At 45.7% G+C, this 23,255-nt stretch overlaps 1 protein-coding gene across 1 annotated transcript in view; it reads left to right on the top strand.

Annotated features, from left to right (window-relative positions):
• Positions 1-23,255, top strand: part of EEPD1 (endonuclease/exonuclease/phosphatase family domain containing 1) — a 111,937-nt gene that overhangs the window by 79,610 nt on the left and 9,072 nt on the right. Inside the window, exons 3-4 of the mRNA XM_007446117.1 lie at positions 19,456-19,566; positions 22,967-23,101. Coding sequence (XP_007446179.1) covers positions 19,456-19,566; positions 22,967-23,101 — 246 coding nt within the window. The remainder of the gene's footprint in view (positions 1-19,455; positions 19,567-22,966; positions 23,102-23,255) is intronic.

The following is a 23,255-nucleotide window of genomic DNA, read 5'->3' as shown; positions in this document are numbered from 1 at the left end:
CCCGTGTCCCCTGCATCGGCAGGCGAACTCTCAACCACTGCGCCACCAGGGAAGCCCCCAAAGCATTTTCATTGAAAATATTTTTTGCTTTCTATTGAAAAGTATTATGAAATAATTTTATATAGAACTTAAAATTTGTATATGCAGTTATCCATTTTCTTGTAATTTCTGGGTACCTATTTCTGTTTTTATACTGCATCCATAATGATTTTATGTTAAAAAACATTTTAAAAAATTTTGAACCCATTTAGATACAAATAGGAGTGGGAAAAGGAAAGAAATCATTCCTAGAGCTTGTCTTGTCTAGGTGAGCTGTACTGCTTGGGGAGTCTGAATCAACTGCTGTCTTCCACCTGTGATGGTTGTCCTTGGGGACACTCCCCTTGATGGTTCCATTACTTTGTCTCCATACTCTAAAAGCTTCATTACTTCTTAGTCTCCTAATTGATTCTGGACTTATAGAGGAAAAGAAGAGAAATCTTATAATAGCCATATAGATTGCAAACTCAGGCAGAGGCCAAAGCCAGACCTATAACAAAAGCAGAAACATCATTTCATTCAGGTTTGAAAGTCAAGGGGGCCTTGAAAAATCACCCCTTTCCATCTTGTGCTAAGAATCATTTTATCATCAACTAGAGAGAATTTTGGTGGCATCTTCTGGTGGCTCATAAATGGTGGGCTGGTTTTGTGAACTTGTCTAACCTATAATTTAAACATAATGTGTTCATGTTAATATTTTTCTTGTGCTGACTCTCCCCTTGAGACACCCTCTTTCCTCTCTGAGAGGGCATCTGGAGGTCCCACTTCTTGGTAATGCCAGAGTTGCTTGTATCAGAATAACCTTTCCTCAAATAACAATTATAAACTCTGGGTAAAGTGCAAACAACTGTTTGAAGGCACTTAAGAGAAACCAAAAACTGGAGAGATGTCAACCCTCAAAAGAAGGAACTAGCACTGGGTGAGTTCCACATCTGTATGGCTTTTCCCCTGACGGCATTCCCCAGTCTGCGTGGGCAGCTAGAGCTCAGGCAGGTTTGGGGGATGTCATGAGTCTTCTCTGTCTTTTTTTCTTGGTCAGTCTATCTAAAGGTTTCTCGTTTTTGTGCTGAGCTTTTCAAAGAACTTTCAGTTTCATTGATTTTTCTCTATTGTTTTTTATTCCCTATTTCATTCACTTCTGCTCTAATCTTTATTGTTTCTTTCCTTCTCCTTGGTTTTTGGGTTGTTTTGGGTCTCCTTGCTTTTTCCAGTGTCTTTAAACTGGAAGCTTAGGTTATTGATTTGAGATCTTTCTTCTTTATTAGGAATCTACAGCTATAAATTTCTGTCTAAGCATTGCTTTAGATGACTCCCATAAGTTTTGGTATGTCACATCTTCATTTTCATTCATCTCACAGTTTTTGTTTTAGATTTCCCTTGTGATTTCTTCTTTGACCCATTGTTTATTTGCAAGTGTGTTGTTTAATTTCCATTTATTTATGAATTTCCCACCAATTTTTTTGTTGTTGATTTCTAATTTCATTCCATTACATTGTCATCAGAGAAGATACTTTACTTGACTTCAGTCCTTTTAAATGTATTTAGGCTTATTTTGTGGTCTACCGTGTGGTCTATTCTGGAGACTATTTCATGTGACTTGAGAAGAATGTGTGTTTTGCTGTTGTTGGGGTGAGTGTTTTGTGAATGTCTGTAGATCTATTTGGTTTATGTGGTTGTTTAAGTCTTTCAGTTCCTGTTGATCAGTTTAGTTCTATCCATTATTGAAAATGGGGTATTGAAGTCTCCAGCTATTGTTGAATTGTCTGTTCCTTCCTTCAATTCTAACAGTTGTTGTTATATGTATTTTGGGGCTCTGTTATTAGGTGCGTATATATTTATAATGGTTATGTCTTTCTGATTGATTGACCCTTTTATTATTATAAAATCTCTTGTCATCTCTAGTAACAGTTTTTGTTTTGAAGACTATTTTTGTGATACTAGTATAGCCATTCCAGCTTCCTTATGATTGCTGTTTGTATGATGTAACTTTTTCAGTCTTTTTACTTTCAACTTACATGTATCTTTGAATCTTAAATTTATCTCCTCTACACAGCCTGTAGTTGGATATTGTTTTTTACTCAGTTTGACAGTCTCTGCCTTTTGATTGGGTTATTTAATCCATTCACATTTATTGTTATTATTGATAGAGTTGAGTTTACATCTGCCATTTTACTTTTTGTTTTCTATGCCTTATGTCTGTTTTGTTCCTCCTTTTCTCTTTCACTGCTTTCTTTTACACTAAGTGAATATTTTCTGAAGTAGCATTTTAATTTCCTTTATGATATTTTTTGCTATGCTTTTTGAGTTATATTCTTAGTGGTTGCTCCAGAGTTTACCATGTACATCTTAATTTATCAGATTTATACTAACTTAATTCCAATGAGATGTAGAAACATTACTCCTATGTAGCTCTATTCCCTCTTCCCCCTTTTTGTGCTTTTGTTACACATATTACATCTAACTATGCTACAGACCCAACTGTATATTCTTATGATCATTATATACTTTTATGTCTTTTAAAGAAGGTGAGAGAAGGGAGGAGAACAAGTATATTTTAGAGAGTTAACTACATTAACCTTCTTATTTACCATTTCTGATTTTCTTCATATGTTCCTGTGGATTCCACTTACCATTTGGCATCATTTTCTTATTTTAGCTCATCTTTACTCCTACCCAGCTCCTTTGTGGTGGTCAGCTATATTATATTTCTATATGTTATAGACCCAACAATACAACTGTATACATGTATTAATATTCACACAATATGAATAAAGGAGAAGAAATATGTATTCATACTGTCTTTTATAATTATATAATTACCTTTACTGGTTCTTTTCATTTCTTTCATGAGGATTTGAGTTGGTCTGGGGTCACTTGCTTTCAGCCTGAAGAACTTTCTTTGGTATTTCTTATAAGGAAGATCTGCTAGGAACAAATTCTCCCTTTTTTTTTTTTTGTCTGGGAATGTATTTCATCTTCATTTTTGAAAGATGGTTTTTCTGGATATGATTCTTCATTGACAGTACTTTGAATACGTCATCTACTGCCTTCTGGCCTTCATTGTTGCAGATGAAAATTTAGCCGCTAATCTTATTAGAAACAAGTGAATTTTGAAAGCTGGCTATATTCCTAGACACCACGTTTACTGAAGGGGTATTTTATTTTGGGGGTTTCTGAAAAGTGGCTCTTACTTACTCAGTGTCCCAAAGTGGTTCAAATTTAGTGACACAATTTCATTTGTTTGAGGAGACTTTAAGGCATTATCTACATAAAGTCCGATAAAACATTTCACTTGGTTTGGGCAAAGAGAAAAATGAAAAGTAGACAGCATTTTGATATTCTAGTAAGATCAAAGACTTTGTACTAAGAAATATCTGAGTTTAATTCTCAAATTATAGGTTATGAAATCAACTGAGTAAATTACAACCATCATTTGTTTCATGGTATATGTATATGGATGGATTGATGGATGGATGAGTGGGTGGCTGGCTGGATGAATGGATAGGTGGATGGCTGGATAGATGGATACAGACATACCTACACAGTTGGCAGGCAGACACATGGATAGAATATACCAGATTGACATATAAAAATTTATTTATTGCTATGAGTCATGGTCAGAAATGCTTGAAAACTGCCATTCTAGACCATTTCTTGTCTTGAAAGAGGGGAAGACGGTGTGCTCTGGGATTTTTTTCCAGCACTGGAAAGGCTCTGCTTACCTTCGGGTATATCCTAAGCACTTTTCCCTCCTGCCTTGTTAGTCTCTTAACTCTTTTTTGCTTTTGAACAGTAAGAAAATATGCCCAACCCATTGCATTACCCCCAAAATTGTTCCATGTAGCCATCACCTTATACAAACACTCACACAGCCGTGATGACAGGAGTTATATGCAATTTCCTGTCTTATTTGGTCCACCCTAAAATGCTTCTCTTATCAGGAAATGCTAACAATGAGTTGGTACAGAGAGAACTTTCAATTCACTGTTTTAGAGAATTCTGAGACTTTTTGTGAATGATTCATTCACTCATTTCTTGAGAGCATGACTTTGTATTCAGCAAAATTCAGGCTACTTTATAATTTTAAATGAAACGGAAGGGCAGGCAGGTGAAACTATTTGGCTCAGTTGCTAAAAACATTTATGCTGGATGTTCTCATTAGGTAAAATTATCCTGATTGAGTTGGTCATTAAGGCTTGCTTTGCCAGAATTAATTCAGTGGAGAGATCGATCAGATTGTTAACCACCTACTTAGAATGAGTAATTCCTACAGCCGATAAAGTATTTTTTGTTAACCTTTGGGAGGCACTGAAATGGTGAGTTTGGGCCTTAACAAGACTCCAAACTTCTGGGAAAGCATCCAGCCCACTTTTAGAGATTTTGATCTATCTTTGCAGAAATTCAGAACAATATACTGACATCCCTTATGAGCATAATCCAGGACCCCTTTCTAGATCCTAGACTTGGTTTCCCCGCTGCACTCTGTACTGCCGCCCCATTCCTTCTCTTGCCCTGTCTGTCCCCGCTAACCCTTGCCCATGAAATGCAGGCTTATTTTCACATGCAGAGTTAATTAGGTTGGAAGAAGCCAGCCAGGGAAAACAAAGCAGCTCTCCATATAGGAGTTACTGTAAAATTACCTGCCCTCTTAGTTAGCAGTTAGTGGCTTCCTACACAAGTGGCCAGTCAAGAGATTTCGTGACTCTGTAGAATCACTGTTGTGTCACAGAGCATCTTTCTGTTGTGTCCAGCTCTAGGGATCCAGAGGGATGAGAAGTACCCAGGACTAAAGCAAGATCCCCAGCATTTACAAGCCAAAGGGCTGAACCTGGAAGGGAAGGTGACAAGTCCTGGGTTTTTGCCTGAATTCCCAACATTTGCACCAGCTCCAAGGTTGAGTGAGGACGGGGGCATTAGAGCCTTTTCCCCCTTGATTATGATGAAATCATGAGACTGTAGTTTTGCATTATCGCTAATCTTCTCTGTCAGGCATGCTTTGTGTCCCTCCCTCTATCCATCTGGCTGAAACCTCTACTTAGAAAATAAATTGCCGCGTATCGATTGTTCATTTAGTTTCTCATCACCCAGATGTCCTTGTTATGCACTTAGTCTGCTTGGCTATATTTGTGAACAAGAGGGGAAGAAGTAATAAGTATTTCTAGCCTTCATGTTAGGATGTGGGAGGGACTTTTTTTTATGTTGTTTTTAGTGCTTACTTTATTTAGTAACAACACTGAATCACCTTTTATTTATGAAAAACAAAAAAGCATGTGTGTGTGTTTATATACCTTCTACATGGACAAAGTTCAAGCCAATTAGTTGGTATTTATACTATGACTTTCTAGAAAAGTGAAATGTCTAGAAAATGTGGAAGCAGAGAGAAAAGTTAAAACATATAAAATTACTACTTGGTCTCTGTAATTTTCGTTTCAATCCTTCCTTTGTATGGTTACCAGAGTAACCCTCCTAAAATGCAAGTTTGATCCTATTACTGCCCTCCTTGTAGTTGCTTCAGCTGGAAGCCGCGTGCTATAATGGGAACACGGACATGGATTTGGGTCCTGGCTCAGCCATTTGCCCTGTGGGTGATCTTTTCCCCTCCAGCCCTACATCTCTCATTTCTTGAGCAAGGAGAATGCCTCCCTCACAGAGCCGTGGTGTGGGTCACATCACACAGCATGTGTACAGAGCCAGCAGTGGTACTTGGCTCATGGCAAGTGTTCTAGTAAAGAGGACACCGGGGTTACAACCCATTAATATGGAGTCATCCTTGTGCTTGCAGGACACTGTCATGACGTCCATGTGGCCCCATCTGGTTGCAACTTGATCTTTGTGTCACTACCCTCTGTCCTGTTTGCTTTCACTCCACCCACTCCCAGTAGTTTGGAAGGAGCCTGAAAAGCCTGTGAAACTAACATCAGACAGTTTGGCTATTTTTACTTGCCTCTGGCCAAAAATGTGATGGGAAGGGAGGTTGACTGAAAGATAGTTCTGGGATTTGGCTTTCCATTCTTCCCATTTGCACAAAAAAATTGAGAACCAAGGGGTCTCAGGACATTCTCCAAAATGAGGATGCTGTTTTCATGAACTACCACCTACAGTTCCTGCTGCCATAAAGTGTCTGGGAGTGAAAAATTGCAGGTCTTTCTATCCCTGGCTGCCCACATAGAAAAGAACAATCAAATCTATGTGGTTTGCCCTGAAATAAAATAGGAAATATGCAGGCTTTAGAGACTAGGATTTGGCATAATGCAAAGCAAAATAAAGTAAGTCATGAATCCGTAATACTTTCAACCACAGCTTTGAAGTCTTTATGATTATTGCTGCTGAGGACAACAGGCTGCATAAACACCATTTAGAATATAGCTGGAGGCTGGAGTTTTATAAGAAAAAAGGCAACCAGAGCAATTTCCCTGAATCGTCCATAAGTACTAATTCTGTTTAATGTGACAGTTCCTAAATAACTCTGCATTCTTCACAGAAACACGTATGGGCAGTGCTGGAGCCTTGCCGTCTAGAGTGAGTCTAAGAGTGAGCTAGTCTGCAGTGTTTACGGATCGAGAAAATATCTCTCTGGGGTTTTAAAAAAATATGTGGGTGTTCGTGTCGGAGGGTTAGGGTTGGGGAGCTGATGTAAACTGCTGGCTTTGTTCTGCTCCTCCATTATTTCCTTTGGATTTAAGTACCTACATAATCGTTTCCCACCCTTTTGTGTTGGCTTTCTCTCTCCCTGTCCCTACGTTTTCTGTTGCTCACAGGTAAAAATGCTCTTAGTAATCAGTTGTACTGTGGGATGGTTTGTTGGGGTTTAGAGACCATCTTTCCTCCATCTATACCCGTCTTACTCATTCTCTGAGCTTGTTTACCTGAAAATGTCAAAGGGGGAAGAGGACTCTAGAAAAGGAAGAACTATGGTTGGCTAAATCAACATGGTTTGTCTTAGGCAATGTTCTCATCATCTTGGGGCAGATGCCTTTTTCCTTTGCAAGTAAAATGTTGTAACATGTATGGTTGACATTTCCTGTCGAGTTTTTGGTTCAGCGTGTCAGTAGAAAGTACCAAATGAAGCTCTGTGTCCTCCACCTTTATTGTTGGCGTGTTTCTCCAGCGAGGTAAAAGCATTAGCATCTATGGAATGGCATGTTTGGTGCAAGCCATGGTATGGCCATCCCAGCGTTTCTGCTCTAACTTGTGGGACTTCACTCTGCCTGCAGCTCTCCTACGCTCTTCTAAAATAGCCACAAAATCCTCCAAAACGCTTTGCTATTTTCAGACCTGCTCTCACTTAGAATAATTAGTTTCCAGCATTACGCACAAGTTTAGTGTCTAATTTGGTCAAGGGGTTTATTTTATTTGCCCTAAAACTGTCTTTTTTAAGCTTCAGAGAGCCTATATTCCAAGAATTACCAGCCTCTGCATGTCTCTCCCAGGTGCATTATATAACCATGTGGAGAGAAAGCTGGAATACCCCTGTCTAGAGGCGGCCTCCCCAGGGCTGTGGCCCTGCTTCCCTGCTCCCCACCTGATCTAGGGCTCCCTGAGGGACAGCCCGACTTCACAGCTGTACCTACAATAGCACGTGGCACTTGTTGAATGAAAGAGTGGTTTCTCTGCTCTATCTTAAACATCTAGTCCATTGCCCAAGTCACTTTTTAAATTATTGACATAAAATTCCATACCGTAAAATTAATCATTTTAAGAGTCCACTTGAAAGTGAAAAATTCAGTGGCATTTAGTAGCTTCACAATGTTGTGCACCTGTCACCTCTGTCTAGGTCCAAGACATTTTCATCATCCATAAAGGAGAGCCGGCACCTATTAAGCGGTCACTCCACATCCCTCCCTCCCCCTGGCACCTGGCGACCGCCTATCTGCTTTTTGTCTCTATGGATTTGCCTCTTCTGGACATTTCATGTGAATGGAATCATACAATTTGTGGCCTTTTGTATCTGTTTTTTTTCACTCAGTATAATGTTTTCGAGGTTCATCCATGAGGTAGCAGGTATTAGTTCCTCATTTGGGGGGGGTTAGTTCAGTACTGTTCCAGTGTATGGATATAGCACGTTTTGTTTATCTGTTCATCAGGTGATGGACATTTGAGTTGTTTCTGTCTTTTGGCTCTTGTGAATAGTGCTGCTATGAACATTCACATAGCAGCGTTTGTTTTCAATTCTTTTGATCCAGGTTGTGCTTATTTCCCAATTATCTCTCAGATCTGTCTACTGCTCTCCTGTCAGTCAGGCCACCCTTATCACTTACTGCACTACTTAACTGGTCTGGCCTTTCTCCATCCTAACTCTACACTGCAACGCTATAGCCTTTTCAAAATATAGATCTGTTGTTCATGCCCTTCATTGATTTTAGAATTGCTCAGAGGGTAAGAAACAAACTCCTTTCAGGCCCACAGGGCTGCATGACCAGGTCTCTAACCATTCCTTTAAGCTCATCTCACCATTCAGCCCCTCACCATCCGAGCTGCAGCCACACTGACCTTCTGTCCGACAAACTTTCCAGGCTCTGCCCCATCATAGACCCTTTGCACATGCTACCCCTGTTGCCTGGAATGCTCCCCTCTCCTCTTTGCCTGATTAACACCTTCTCATCCTGGAGTTCTCAGTGCAAGCCTTACCTCTTCAGAGAAGCCTTTCCTGACTAAGTCAAACTCACCCCCACTGCCACTGCCACCATCATGGATGCCCACAGGCTCCTAACCGCTCCTTTGCAGCACAAGTTCAGCTGCATGTTTGGATGATAATTTGATTCATAACTGTGCCTACAGAGACAGAAGGCAACTGTGCTCAGGTCATGGGTTCTGGAGCCAGACTGCCTGGGTTCAAATGCTGGCTCTGTCCTTACTGCCTGTGTGATCTTAGGCAAGTTAATTAACCTCTCTGTGCCTCTGTTTTCACATCCACCAAGTGAGGATCATGATAACATAACACCTACCTTAGAAGGCTGTTGTGAGAATGAAATAAACTCATACGTGTTAAGTACCTGGCACTAAAATGACCTCAATAAAAGTATAATTACTGTAACTTTTTAAAAACATAAATAACTGTGCCTACATTGGCACCCCTACAACCCTCATCCCCAGACTGTAAGCTCAGGGGGGCAGGGAACCATGTCTCTTTTGCTGGCGTTATAGCTCCAGGGCCTAGCCCAGGATACCGACATGGTTATTGCTTGTTACATTTTTACTGAATGATTGGATGAATCCGTTCTCGTGCTCGCCAGAGAAGAATATTAACACTACCGTGTTCCACCTAAGGTACATTTCAGGCGCTTAATGTCTGTGGTCATTCACTCTTTAGGCCCCTGTGCTGATATCTGTTTATCACAAGTATGTATATTGAAAAAATAAAATAAAATAAAACCTCTTGATTTACGTTCAGAAACAAAAACATTACGGCTTTAACTTAGGATCTTTTTTTAAACATGTGGATGAAACCATTGTGAGCACATAGGGTAGAATGGTGAGGTTTTATTGTTACCATAGTAGGTGATTTTAGGATGTTTATATTGAAATGAAATGAGCCCCCAAACGGCAGAAATTCCTCCCAGCCAACGAAACATCCACCACCAGGGGGATAGCACATTGTGTCCATATGATAGCATGTTAGATGGTGCATGAAATGAGTTTGGAAGAGTTTGTAATAACGTGGCACAGTTATAACAAAACTGTGTCTTTATGAATAAACAGTTATACATATATTAATAAAATGCATAGGAAACATCCTAGAAGGGAATCTACTAAAAATGTTAGCAGTGGTTGTCTTTGCACAATGATATTCTACTTAAATTTTTCTTTGTTTCTTTACTTTACAAATTGTCCTATAATGAGCTTGTGTTTACTGATACCAGAACATAAGCCTCAATTTAAAGAGAAGGAGAGGGGACTTCCCTGGTGGCGCAGTGGTTGAGAATCTGCCTGCCAGTGCAGGGGACACGGATTCGAGCCCTGGTCTGGGAGGATCCCACATGCTGCGGAGCAACTAGGCCCGTGAGCCACAACTACTGAGCCTGTGCGTCTGGAGCCTGTGCTCCGCAACAAGAGAGGCCGCGATAGTCAGTGGCCTGCGCACCGCGATGAAGAGTGGCTCCCGCTTGCCGCCAACTAGAGAAAGCCCTCTCACAGAAACGAAGACCCAACACAGCAAAAATAAATAAATTAATTAATAAACTCCTACCCCCAACATCTTAAAAAAAAAAAAAAGAATCTGCCTGCCAATGCGGGGGGCACGGGTTCGAGCCCTGGTCCGAGAAGATCCCACATGCCGCGGAGCAACTAAGCCCGTGTGCCACAGCTACTGAGCCTGCGCTCCAGAGCCCGCGAGCCACAACTACTGAAGCCCGTGAGCCACAGCTACTGAAGCCCACATGCCTAGAGCCCGTGCTCCACAACAAAGAGTAGCCACTGCAATGAGAAGCCCCCGCTTGCTGCAACTAGAAAAAGCCCGCGCACAGCAACAAAGACCCAGCGTAGCCAAAAATAAATAAATAAATTTATTAAAAAAAATAATTTAAAAAATAATAAAGAGAAGGGGAGGAGCTTCCCTGGTGGTCCAGTGGTTAAAACTCCACCCTCCCAATGCAGGGGGCCTGGGTTCGACCCCTGGTCAGGGAACTAGATCCTGCATGCATGCTGCTATTAAGAGTCTGCATGCGGCCGCATGCTGCAACTAAAGATCCCACGTGCTGCAACTAAGACACAGCACAGCCTAAATAAATAAAGGGAAGGGGGGAAATACCCCAAAATTACTAGCACAGTATTAACTCCCATCTCAGATTAAGAGTCTTAGCATCCTAAGAGAAGAACCTTTGGAAATGTCCCTGAAGGGCAGAAACAAGGGATAATGAGGACGGTGACAAGGACGGTGGCAGCGTAGGAGTGTGGAATCCCCACAGGAGGGTCCCGGGCCCCCCGCATGCCTCTCCCTTCCTGTCCTAGCCTGCCTTCCATCTCCATGAATCTTTAACTCCCTCTTACTCTCCATTTTATAATTTGCCCTTGCAAAAAGAATCTAATTGCCCTTGCAAAGTCTCTTCCACCCCCCATGCTTATTTTTAACCATCTTGTTCAGGAAACGTGTGCTGAGTAACTCCTGGGAGCACGGAAGAGAAGCTACCAGGACCAGCAGCTGCTCCGCTGACGGCCGGGGGCCACGTGGGTGTTACTTCCCTTGACTCTGAAAAAGCAGCTGATGATTAGCTGGTTGTGGAGGCTGAGGGAATGTCTCCTTGGTTGCTTTGTATCTTCCTCAGCATGATAAGAATGTTTAAACAAGGATGAACAGTCCTGCAGTATCCTCTCGGGTCCCTATGGAGGAGTGTACTCATTGTAGCTGACCTAGCTGGGGCTCACGGGCAGAGTGATGAAAGGGCGGTAAGCCCATTGCTTCTCCAGATGGATGGAGAAGCAGGGGTCTGAGCTTTTAGGGCAAGGGCTGCCCTACAAAGCTCTGAACGCTTGGCTGTGTGTCCCACCGGTCCCTGGCCTCTACCAGGAGGAAGCCTGTAGTCTGATGTGTTGACCTTCCCGGGAGAGCAGCGTCCTCAGGACCCAGGCAGCCTGGTGCATCGGTGAGGAAACTGACATTAGCAGGGTGGTGGTGGTGCAGCTGTTAGCTCCAGAGGACCCACACACACATTGTCACACAGGGCAGTTGGCTTAATTTGTGTTTTCTGAGCCTTCTCTCCTGAGTTAAGTGCATTTGACCAGTAGAGTTGGCTACCCCAGGTTTAACCCTCCCCGGCCCACTTTCCGGCAGTGTGTGACCTTGCCGTGTTCCCTTTCTGAGCCCTGCTTTCCTCACGTGTCACATGAGAGAATTATTAACTGCCTCACAGGATTGTCATTAGGATCAAATGGGATCATACGTGAAAATTGGCCACTTAATAAATGCTGGTTCCCTTCCCTCGCCCTTCCTCCTGCCTCTGGCTCTCTCTTTTTCACAGGGTTCAGAAGCTAACTTGGTCGGGGATTATTGGCCACCTATGTTTTCTTACTATTGCTGGATTTACCCAAACTTAACCTATTAGACTTGCTACCTACTAAAAGTAAGCTCTTATTTTAGGCACTTTAGCAGGGAGTCTTCGGATGGGGCTTAGGGCATGTTAAGGAAAGCTGATGCTGGTTTTTGGAAGAGTGGAATCCATTCTCCGCGTTTGGGAGAAAGCCTTTGGAAAGTTAACCCAATGCCCTGTGTGTGGCGCAATCAGCTTCTTTATGGAGTTCATGTGGCGATTATCACAGAGAAAGAGGGAGAAAGGAGTTTTAATGTTTCTGAGAATCCTGTATTTTCTCTCCCAGTTTTTTCCTCCCACCCTCCTGCCTTTCCCTGTCTCTCTGCTGTGTTGGAACTTGGAAGTGCCCTGAGGTGGGGGTGGGGGGAGTCATCTCCTCCCATCCCTTCACTTTACAGATGGGGAGATAGAGACCCAAAGAGGTCAAATGCCAGGGGTGCCTGGGGTCCCGAGCTCCTCCAAGCTCCCCTTCTTCCAGCCCCTGAAAGTGGCCCTCTGAGGACACTTCCAAAGCTACAAGGAATCAAGCCCAGTTCTTTCTCTCAATATTAGAAAATGATAGTTTTTCAGTGAGCCCCCAAGGGGCAGAGGAATGGCTTCCCTCTCTCCCTCCATGGACTCCAGGGCCTCTGGGAAAGGCTTTTAGGAGCAGTGCTGCAGCAGTGTTGTGTGAGGGGCTCAAAGCGGCCCTGGAGCCCCAAACACACGGCTCTCTGTCCCACCTTGCACCTGTCTCCACTCTGGGATACGTTCCTGTGTTTGCATTTGAGCAAAGGTGACTACATCTCATCCTGGCTCTGTGGGAACAATCTCTTTCTCTTCCATACAGATTGGGGGAGAAAGGCAAGCGAAGGACTCTTCACTTTTGCCCTGTGTCCATGGTACATGTTGTGTGTGTGCCCTGCTCTGGGGAGAGGTGGACCAGGGCCTTTAAGACGCCTAAGAACCGTTAAGGCACTTAGCGCTTAGTAGGAAAGAGCAAAGTAACTTGAGTGTATTGCTGCCCCGTAGGCAATATGGCCTTACAAAATATCAACATCTTAAGGTCTAAATATGCCCGGAAAACTTTGTAATAAGCTTATTTGTTACAGTTCAGAGGCCAAACATGATTAATACTGCTCCAGGCGTAATTGGGCTTTTGCACTGCTCAGTGTTCTTCTGAGAGTGTGTTGACGTTTTTAGTGCCCCTACCCATTCCTTGGTTTCACTCTCCACGTGATCACTGCCAGGTACCCAGAGATGTGCTGGCTTCTAATGTTGGCTATAACATACTTGTGGTTGACCATCCTGGCAAAGATAAGCCCTTGCTTACTATTAACATTTCACAAAATGTTGTCTGTGTTATTTGCTCTGTTTCCTGTAGTATTAAAATGAAAGTTGAGTCTTTTGACCTTGCCTGACTTAATACAGGGCTGCTTTCTTTTATGATGGCAGTTTATCTTTTTAAGGCACCTGTGCCTCTCCATCCACCACAATACACTGTGTTTCCAAGAGCTGAGTGCACAGAGGGAATTGGTGGTTGACAAGCGGAAAAGTCACCTCCAGACTCAAAGAGAAGTCACCTCCAGAATCAGGAAAGCAAGCGAAATAGCCAACTCAGTGAAGCAACTTCATCCAGAAATTTGACCCAGAGGATTCCAAGTGAAAACATACCCTCCCTACCCCCCAACTCCCCCCACCGTCCAGGAAGCGGGATAAGGGTAGCCATTTGGAGTTTGCTTTGGAAACGCCTGCCCGTACTCTGACATTCTGTCTCCAGCTGACTGTGCAGTCAGTACTAAGCAGGATGTCTTTATAACCAGCACACAGAGCCTCAGGTTTCCTTTCACCTTAACTGGATGCGGAAGATGAAGGGACCGCTGAGCTTGGCAGTGCCTGGACAGGCCACTGAGTGAGGTTGGAACACCTTTCCTATTGTTATTTTCCAATCAGGACCAGATGAACTAAGGAGTATTCATTTCAGGAAGGGGGAAGGGTAGAAGGGAAGAAACAAAGTCCAAAGGTCCACAAGCAAAAATCAGTTGTGTCAAGCCTTGAAACCTTTTGTCACTGAAGAGATGAACAGAGTCCAGTGATCCAGGCAGACCCGATGTGCATCACATTCTAAGTGTAGCCAAAGGAATCTTGGCTTTTAGGACCTGACGTTCCTGAATGCCGGTGCCTTGGACAACTTGGAGATTGGAGTTTAAATGTCTGTCTTGAGGCGCCTTATTGCCAAGGTGAAGGGTGGAGTGGATTCGGCCTTGACGATCAAGTTCTGCCATCTGACCAGCAGGTTGTGGGACAGGTGCTAAAGAATGGTGACATCACGCCTACTTGATCTGAAGCTTGAGAAACAAGTTCAGCCCATGGGGGTTCTTGTAACTTATCCTGGGAGAGAGAAGCCATAAGGTGGGATTCCCCCAGAGACACGCCTTTGATTTATTCATTCAGTACATATCTGTTGCACGCTTTTTGCCGTACGGTGGCCAGGCTCCCTCTGTGTGTTATCCTACAGGGTGATCTGCAAAGGGCCTCGGTCAGATGCTTCCACTGGGCAGGGTGGGAGAGCTGAAATGGTATTTATTTGCTTTGAACAATAAAAGCTGTCTTTCCCGACCACAGGTGTTAAAAATGCGAAGGCCGAGTTCTAAAGCAACAGTTGTCTAAGCTTCTAAAACTTTGGTTTAAAATTGCTTGGGGGACTTGTCAGAAGTGCATACCTTGGCTCTAACCTCAGAGATACTGATTCAGTAAGGTGGGCAAATCTGCGGTTTAAAATAAGAGCCAGAGTAATTCTGACGGAGGCAGACAATGGGGCTTTAGAAACACCGGTGGCAGGTAGGAGGACTCCTGTTGGGGCTGCATAGATCACAGTTACCTGGGAGGCTTTTTTCCAATCACACTCACCTTCCCCCTCCATTTCCACCCTTTCTGCCCTGGTGAGCCACTTTTCCTTCTGAGTATCATTTCTCCCTTCTGGTATGTGGGCGAAGCAGAAAAGTTGAGAACCAGCCGTTCTTAACAAAAACAAAACCAAAAATCAGCTTAAGGCAGAGTTCAGGTTGAGGGCTCCTGTCAGAGGATGCTTTTGTTTTCCTTTGAAATTTTTGGGAGATGGGATCTAAGGATTGGTAAAGGCCGGTTGGCCACACCCCTTGCAGCCTGCCCAGCCCCGCCTGTTAACCTGTTCTGGCCAGGAGGTGGCAGGTCAGGAGACAGACCTCAGTTCACACACACCACCCAACCTCTGTCAGCTGTGCAATCTTGAATGTAAACTCACTTACGTTTGGACATAATCTTTCTGAGTTGCACCTCACTCCCGAATAACTGGTAGGATGTGGACTGTCGGGGGGGATAATAAGGGTGGTGTGTACAAAAGAGGAGGGGCTCTGGAGCAGGATGCTCAAAGCTTGCCGAGCTTGTGAATCACCGTGGGATCCTGTGAGAGTGCAGATTCCGATGCGCTAGATGTGAGATGGGCCTGAGAGCTTGCATTTCTAACAGACTCCCAGGTGATGTTCATGCTACTGGCCCACGGACCACTCTCTGAGTAGCAAGAATTTAAAGGTGCCCCCCTCCTTAGGCTTGCTGCAAGCTGTTAGTGCAGACAGTCAGCTAATTTAACGAGCTGGCAATTCTTTTTTCAGTCCTAGAAATAGAAGGAAATACCTACGCCTTACCTAATGCTGATCGTGAAAACTGGAGCATGGAATGCTTTCAGCCGTAAACACTGTTCTCCCTGGTCCCTTATGTTATTTCTCATCCCTAATAACATAAGAAATACTGAAGAAGAGGGTAGAGGGAGGAATCATCTATCCTGTGGGCCAAGAGACTTCAAAGGTACAAAGTACAGGCGGCCCTTAGGGTTCAGGAATCATGGTTCCTTGTCTCCCAGAGTTTACCTGTGACAGAAAGGCTTTTAAATATAAAACAAAGAAAGAGGAGAACGTCTTTCCTTCATTTAATAACACCAACTTTAAACTTGAGTCAGAGTCACCTGGAGGGGCTGTTAAAATGCATATTGCCAGGCCCCACCCAGAGCCTCTAATTCAGTAGCATTTTAGGTTCCCAGGGGAATACTGATGATCACACTTGGGCTAACTGGCACATCTTTGAGAGCGGTGTGCATGGAAAGTAGTGCCAGCCTGTGCCACCTCCTCACAGTTCTGACCCCTCCCTTCAAAGTGGCATTGCCAGCAGTGGGAATGTTTAAGCTGGGCTGGCGTTTGGGGCGTGAATGGGAGATTCACCTGTCTTCAGGTGTCTGAAGGTCCTGTGAGGGTCAGGAGAGATGAGCTTTCTGGCTGCCTGCAGATCACTCTTCCCAGCACAGCCTGACCCCAGAAGCCCGGGCTATCCAATGTAGCTGGTTGGCTAATCACCTCGGGGGCTTTTTAAAACTAGAGCTTCCCAGGGTGCATCCTCAGAGATTCAGGCGAGCAGCCAGGTTCGGGACCCCCTGCGTGGAGAGCAGTGAGGCACCAGATGGGCAGTGGAGAGCTGCTCTCCTTTCTAATGATTCTTGGATTCGGCTCTAATGAGCACTCAGCACGTAAATGATCCCCTGGCGGGAAATTGGACCCTCTGGAAGTACATTTCCTGCTGGATCCCTAAAATTAGAGTCGATAAATTCCACCACCATATTCCCAAGTGCTTCTTTTCCTACCCGAGGATGGCTACCAGCCAGGACCATCTGGCCATGGGGATTCATCCGAGGCAGAAGCCCCCCATCGGGAATAACACCGTCCGTGGCAGTGTTGAAAGAGGAATGGATAAAAGTCACTGATGACCAAATCCCAGAGAGAACACTTCCCAGGCAAACTCAAAGTCAGGTTAAAATTGAGGCAATTATTTAAATAATTAGCTTCAAGAAGAAATTCCTCTTTTGTTTATCATACATGGATTTGAGGACTGTGGTCTTCCTTGGAGTTTCCTGGTTCACCAGCAGAGCGTCACTGGGCGCCATGCTCTGTGCCAGGTGGGTTTTATAAAGGTGACTTGGGGACAGTCCCTGCCCTTATGGTGTCCACCGCTGGGGAGAGGTAGACACGTAAACACATAACTGTAAAAGCAGCATGACTCCTAGAACAGTAACCATCTAGAGAAGCCCTCCCAGCAGGCTCCATCCTTGCCTGGTCTCATTTTCTCTATAGCGCTTGTCACTATGGCAATGACTGGCTGAGTACTTGCTCATGCCTCATCTTCCCTCTTACAGCATGAGCAATGGGAGAGCAGAGAACAGACCCTTAGACCCTGGCATCTCTCAGCCGTTGGATGTGAGCCTCCCAGGAAGGGCATGAGTGCAGCTGTCTGCAGCTGAGGCATTCCCAGAGGGGGCTGCCAGCTGACGGCTGTGTGCCCACAGCACCATCTAAATCTGGGGCGGATGCTTAGGGAGGATGTGGCAGCTGCAGTGGTTCTCAGACCTTCGCAGGCATCAGAATCACCTGGAGGGCTTGTTAAAACACAGGTCGCCGGGCCTCACCCTAGAGTTTCCGATACAGTAGGTCTAGGATGGGGCCAGAGAATTTCTAACAAGTTCCCAGGTAATGCTGTTGTTCTTGGGCCCCAGACAACACTTTGAGAACCACAGGGGTGGTACGTCAGCATAGCCATCACAGGTTACCCAGTGGACGGATGGTAGGTGATCGAATGACAGAGAGGCAGGGAGACCTCTACAAGCTACGCCAGTGACCCAGGTGAGAGAAAATGGGTTCTGAAAACGGGCCACAACAGTGGTGCTGGAGAACAGAAAGAGGACACTCCAGACACACGTGATGCAGGGTGGGGCCTGGTGAGCGCCGGCATGTGGGAGTAGAGGGAAGAGGCAGAGCAGCTGGAAGGATGCAAATGCCAGGAACTGAGATGGGCATGGCGGGGGAGGGGAACGGCATGTTCCTTTGGGACCTGCTGGGTGTGTGCTTCTATGGAAACCTTCAGATGGGAATGTTAAAAAGGAAGTTGAAATACAATTCAAAACTCAAGAGAGGAATCTGAGCTGCAGGTACAGATTTGGGGGCCTTTGGGATAGAGCTGAAGCTGTGGGGCTGAGATTAGTCCAGGGCAGCTGATTAAAGAGATAGCAGTGGGGCTTCCCTGGTGGCGCAGTTGTTGAGAGTCCGCCTGCCGATGCAGGGGACACGGGTTCGTGCCCGGGTCTGGGAGGATCCCACATGCCGCGGAGCGGCTGGGCCCGTGAGCCATGGCCACTGAGCCTGCGCGTCCGGAGCCTGTGCTCCGCAACGGGAGAGGCCACAGCAGTGAGAGGCCCGCGTACTGAAAAAAGAAAAAAAAAAAAAAAAAAAAAAGAAGAGAGATAGCAATGATGCCTCCAGAAGGGAGCCAAGAGATTGGCTTGTACGGCGGGCAGAGAAAGAGATGAGTGGGGTGGTCCAAGGTCATGAAGCAAAGGGACAGGAGGGTGTCACTGGGAAGGGGCAGTACCATCTGTCAGAGAATCTCAAATGAGATGAGCCCAAGTCTGACAAATTCTGGGGTCGCCTCAAAAGAACCAGCCCTAAGAGATGGAGTTGTGTTTGAGTCATGAGTTAGAGGAACCGGTCCACATACTCTGAAGCCCGTAGTTTTTCAACTCCTCATTTTACTTTGTCTGTGCAATTTTATTTTGCCTTGATGATAAAGTCACCTTACGGTCCTGTACTGGTGGAACACACATAAACAAAAAGAAACTCACCCTACAAACACACATGGGGCATAGTTACCATCCACGACAGGAGGGCTTTCCTCTCAGAGGAAAACCAAGGTGAACAATATAGTGGTGCACGGTGAAGGTCGGGGGGATCAGTTGGTGTTTTTTTTAATTGAAGTATAATTGACTTACAATATTGTATTAGTCTCAGATATACAACATAGTGATTTGACATGTTTATACCTTATGAAACGACCACTACATTAAGTCTAGTTACCATTTGTCACCATACAAAGTTATTTCACTATTGACTACATTCTGGGGGGTCAGTTTTTGCGCCTCTAATATAAGCGGTGGGAAGACAAGACACCATGTATTCATCTTTTTTCCTCTTCATTTGATACCTATGTAGACCCTCCTGGGACCTTAACCACTGGTTTTACAGGGATTAAAAGGATTCTGACAACTTGTTTTGACCTATTTGTGGTAAAATGCTACAAAGAGAATCGATTGCTGTGAGCTGAGTCCCCCAGTGATAATTATGTATTTCACGGGTAGACAGTTTGCTTTTTAATTTGTGGCACTTGTTTTGCCATCCAGGTCTTCGCAAACCCCGGTTTCTGAGAACACAGGGGTGAAGTCTGTCAAGTGTCTGAATCAGGCGGATGAGTCAGGATCACACATTTTCTGGCTCCTCGGGCTGCCTGCAGCGGGAACGGCTTTAGGCGGGAACACATACTGACTTGTGCTCTGTCTTTACAGTTCTGTATGGAGCTAAACCAGCCAATCCTGCCCAACATCCGCAAGTGGAAGGGGCCCCGAGGATGCTGGAAGGCTGTTGTTTCGGAGAAGCCCACGACTCAGCTCCAGAAGGTACCCTCATCTGCAGATCTGGGGTTTCCCTTCCATTTTCTTTTCCCCTGATCACAGACATTTAAAATTATTTTCCTTTGCCAACATCGTTGATGTAATTTTGTATTTCTGCCCATTTTTTTAGCTCTGGGCCATTTGTTTCAAAATGCCCTGGTTCTCCTTTCCTGTTTGGATCAGGAATGCACTGCCGCCCATTCGGAAATGGGAGTTTGGGTGTTGGGAGGAAAGGAGAAATCCTGTCTGGAGCCAAGGCAGCAAATGGGGCATTTCTGTCCTTTGTGCTCCTAATCCCTTCTCCACAGTTCTAGCTTCTGCCAAGTTTGTGGAGAGCCCATTGTTCATTGACTGAAAACTTCAGATTCACTTAATTCATATGTGAAGTGTTTGCTTTCAGTGGTAGGAATTGTGCGTATGGAAATGCTCTGTGGAAGATTTCAGCAGATTTTAATTTTGAATTTTCTTTCATTAGTATTGCCCATATGGGTTTGGGTAAATCTCTGTAATGTATACATTTTCACTCCTACCTATGATATTCAAGAGCAGTTTTTACTCACTGGAAATATTCAATATCAGTGGAGTTTTAGATTTTTTTAAAAAGCCTCCTGATAATTATGAGTGGATTATATCATTACATAATTTTCCCATAAATGCAGATGTTATATTTTTTATCTCTAGGATACCTAATATGCTTATAAACACACATAAATTGTACTCATCTGAGTGATAGTTGAGATTTGGGGCTTTTAACTTATAAATGTTTACTGGATTAAAACTATTCAGTCACTTCTTGACAATAAGCTCTCTTTTTAGCTACTACTTTAAAGTGTGATGTAAATCTTACTTCTCTGGGTTTTGGGGTGTAAGTGGTTACTGCAGGTAACAGCCAGTGTACATTCACAAGGAGGCTGGAAATACAGCCATATTGGAAGGTCTCTGGTCTTTACCGCTCCAGCTCGTAGCCGTCCCTTCTCAGTCCACGTAGGAATAGTTCTGATACCACCTTGCTTTTATTTTTTTTTTTGCGGTCGCGGGCCTCTCACTGTTGTGGCCTCTCCCGTTGCGGAGCACAGGCTCCGGTAGCGCAGGCTCAGCGGCCATGGCTCATGGGCCCAGCCACTCCGCGGCATGTGGGACCTTCCCGGACCGGGGCACGAACCCGTGTCCCCTGCATCGGCAGGCGGACTCTCAACCACTGCGCCACCGGGGAAGCCTGCTTTTCTTTTAATAGCACTTTACACAAATATGTAGGTTCACAGGGCTCTTACAGTCCATTTAAGACTCTTTTTTCATCTGTTCAGCAAATCGTTAAAAAGGTTACTGTGTGCCAGGCACTATGTTATATGCCAGATATTCACGGTGAGAAAAATAGACCCAGTGACCCAGCTCTGCCCAGGGGCTTGGCTGAGCCTGATGGAGCCTGTTGGAGGGACAGGCCAGGTAACCCTACTCCAGGTCAGGTGTCAAGGCCATTGGAGAACAGTGTGTGGCTGCCACTCAGATCTCTCAGCCTCAATTCCTTCATCTGGAAAATGGGAGCAGCAGCCCCTCCCTCAACTCACAGGGTGGCTCTAGGATTTTAAAAGATAATGTGCACTGAATGCTTGATTAACAGACATAAGCCAGCGCCTGGCAGGGTACACATGAGGCGGCAGGCAGGTGTACTGGGAGCTGGTACCCGTCGCAGGCTGCAGCTGGTCCAGTTTAGCCAGTTGTTGCTGAGGGTATAAGGAACCAGCAGTGGAAAGCGCAGCATGAACAGCCTTGTGAGGCCAGAAAGGCCCAGTCTTGCCGGGAACATAGCTGAACAGGCATGAAAGGCAGCACTGAGCAGGGAGGTGCCCACCCGGAGGGCCCAGAGGGCAGTGGGCAGCAGAGCCACTGAAGGATTTTAAGCAGAAGGGGACCTGAGCAGTACTTTAGGGAGGTTACTCTGGCACCACTGCTTGGGAAACAGTAAATGGGGGGACAGCCCCCTGAAGCCGATAGGGCAAATACATTTCCCTCACTTTACGCCTGAGGAAACAGGTTTAGAAAAACAGAGTGGCTCCCCCGAGGTCCCAGGGCTAAGTGATTCGAGGGGATGAGACCCAGGTCTTCTCACTCTTAAACTAGCACTCATTCTAGTGGGTGGGCAAGTCAATCATTTAAAAATAGAAACATGCACAGCATGCAGGACACTGTTCCTTCCTTCCCCCCTCTTCAGCACACGTGTGGCTGGGACCTGAGCTGAACTTGGGGACTCATCAGAGGCCACTCAGGATGTGCAAAGTCACTTCTCCTTTCGCAAGAGCATCGCTGGCCCCTCAGATGACACTGCTGATCCCACCCGGGGAAGCAAAGCCTCCAGCAGCTGGGATCGGGGCAAGGGGATCTTTTCTCTTTCCACAAGCCACCTGGTGACAGCAGCACGAAGCAGGCAGGTTCAGAGCGGCCCCTCTGATGGCCAGAGGTGCAGGGGTTTATTTAGCCCCAAGCCCTTGACCCTGCCGACACCACCCCCATCCATCTGCCCCACTCACCGGCCTTCTCAGTGCCCTGCACTGGGGCTTCAGACCCCTGTGTGCAGCCCCGCAAGCCTGAGGAGGGCCTTTGACCAGTTCTAAACCACTGGGACTGGTAGCCCTGAGGCCTCTTCATCCAGCAAATATTTATTGAGCTTCTGCTAGGTGCCAGGCCCCAGTTGTTATCAACAGCAATTAATCAGTAAGCAAAACCACCCCTTGGAGTCTTATATTTGACCCTCAGCATTGCCATTTACCAGCTGTGGGGTTTCGGGGGAGTTACTTAACCTCTCTGAGCAGCTGAGTCTTCATCTGACAGATGGGCGTGTGAGTGGCTACCTCATGGGAGGCGATGATTAAAAAGATAACTCCAGGGGGCTTCCCTGGTGGCGCAGTGGTTGAGAGTCCGCCTGCCGATGCAGGAGACACGGGTTCGTGCCCCGGTCCGGGAAGATCCCACATGCCGCGGAGCGGCTGGGCCCGTGAGCCGTGGCCACTGAGCCTGCGCGTCCGGAGCCTGTGCTCCGCAACGGGAGAGGCCACAGCAGTGAGAGGCCCGCGTACCGCAAAAAAAAAAAAAAAGATAACTCCGTGCCTAGTCTGGGCTGCACCCAATCCCCCCAAAAGTAGAGCCCAGGAACCCCAGCTATATGTGAAACTCTCTGAAATTGCCAGTCTGGGAAATTTGGTGGGGGAACAGGGAGGAACATGCCGTGGCTTTTGGATGTGCTTTTGTCTCAGAAACAGGCCTTGGGCAGGTAACCCCAGGACCCGGTGTAGAGCCTGCTGCTTCCCCCCTCGTCTCCTCCTGGCCTCACCTGCCGCTTCCCCAGCTCGGGGCTGAGCCCCTGCCACCAGACAGACCCCTCTGCACACTAATGCCTCGTCTTCTCCCGCAGGGCGCTGGCTTTGCAGGGTTCCTGTGGGACGCCGCGGCTGGGGTGGAACTGAGAGATGCCACCTGGCAGGAGAACTCGCCTGGCAATGGGCACGGGAAGCCCACAGGCCCCAGCCCGTACCTCGTGAGGTTCAAGGTACTGCTTGCTCATGTTCCCGTGAAGGGCCACTCCTCCTAAAAAGGAAAAAAAGTCCCCTTTTGAACTGGGAGCCAGAGAAGCTCATCTTTTGGCTTTGGTTTTCTTCTCTCCCAGGGCTGGGTCAGCATACACTCTTGGGGTTCCCTTGGCT

Source organism: Lipotes vexillifer, unplaced genomic scaffold, assembly GCF_000442215.2.
Source record: "Lipotes vexillifer unplaced genomic scaffold, Lipotes_vexillifer_v1.1 scaffold822, whole genome shotgun sequence".
NCBI lineage: Eukaryota > Metazoa > Chordata > Mammalia > Artiodactyla > Lipotidae > Lipotes > Lipotes vexillifer.
This window is presented reverse-complemented; position numbering and strand designations above follow the sequence as displayed.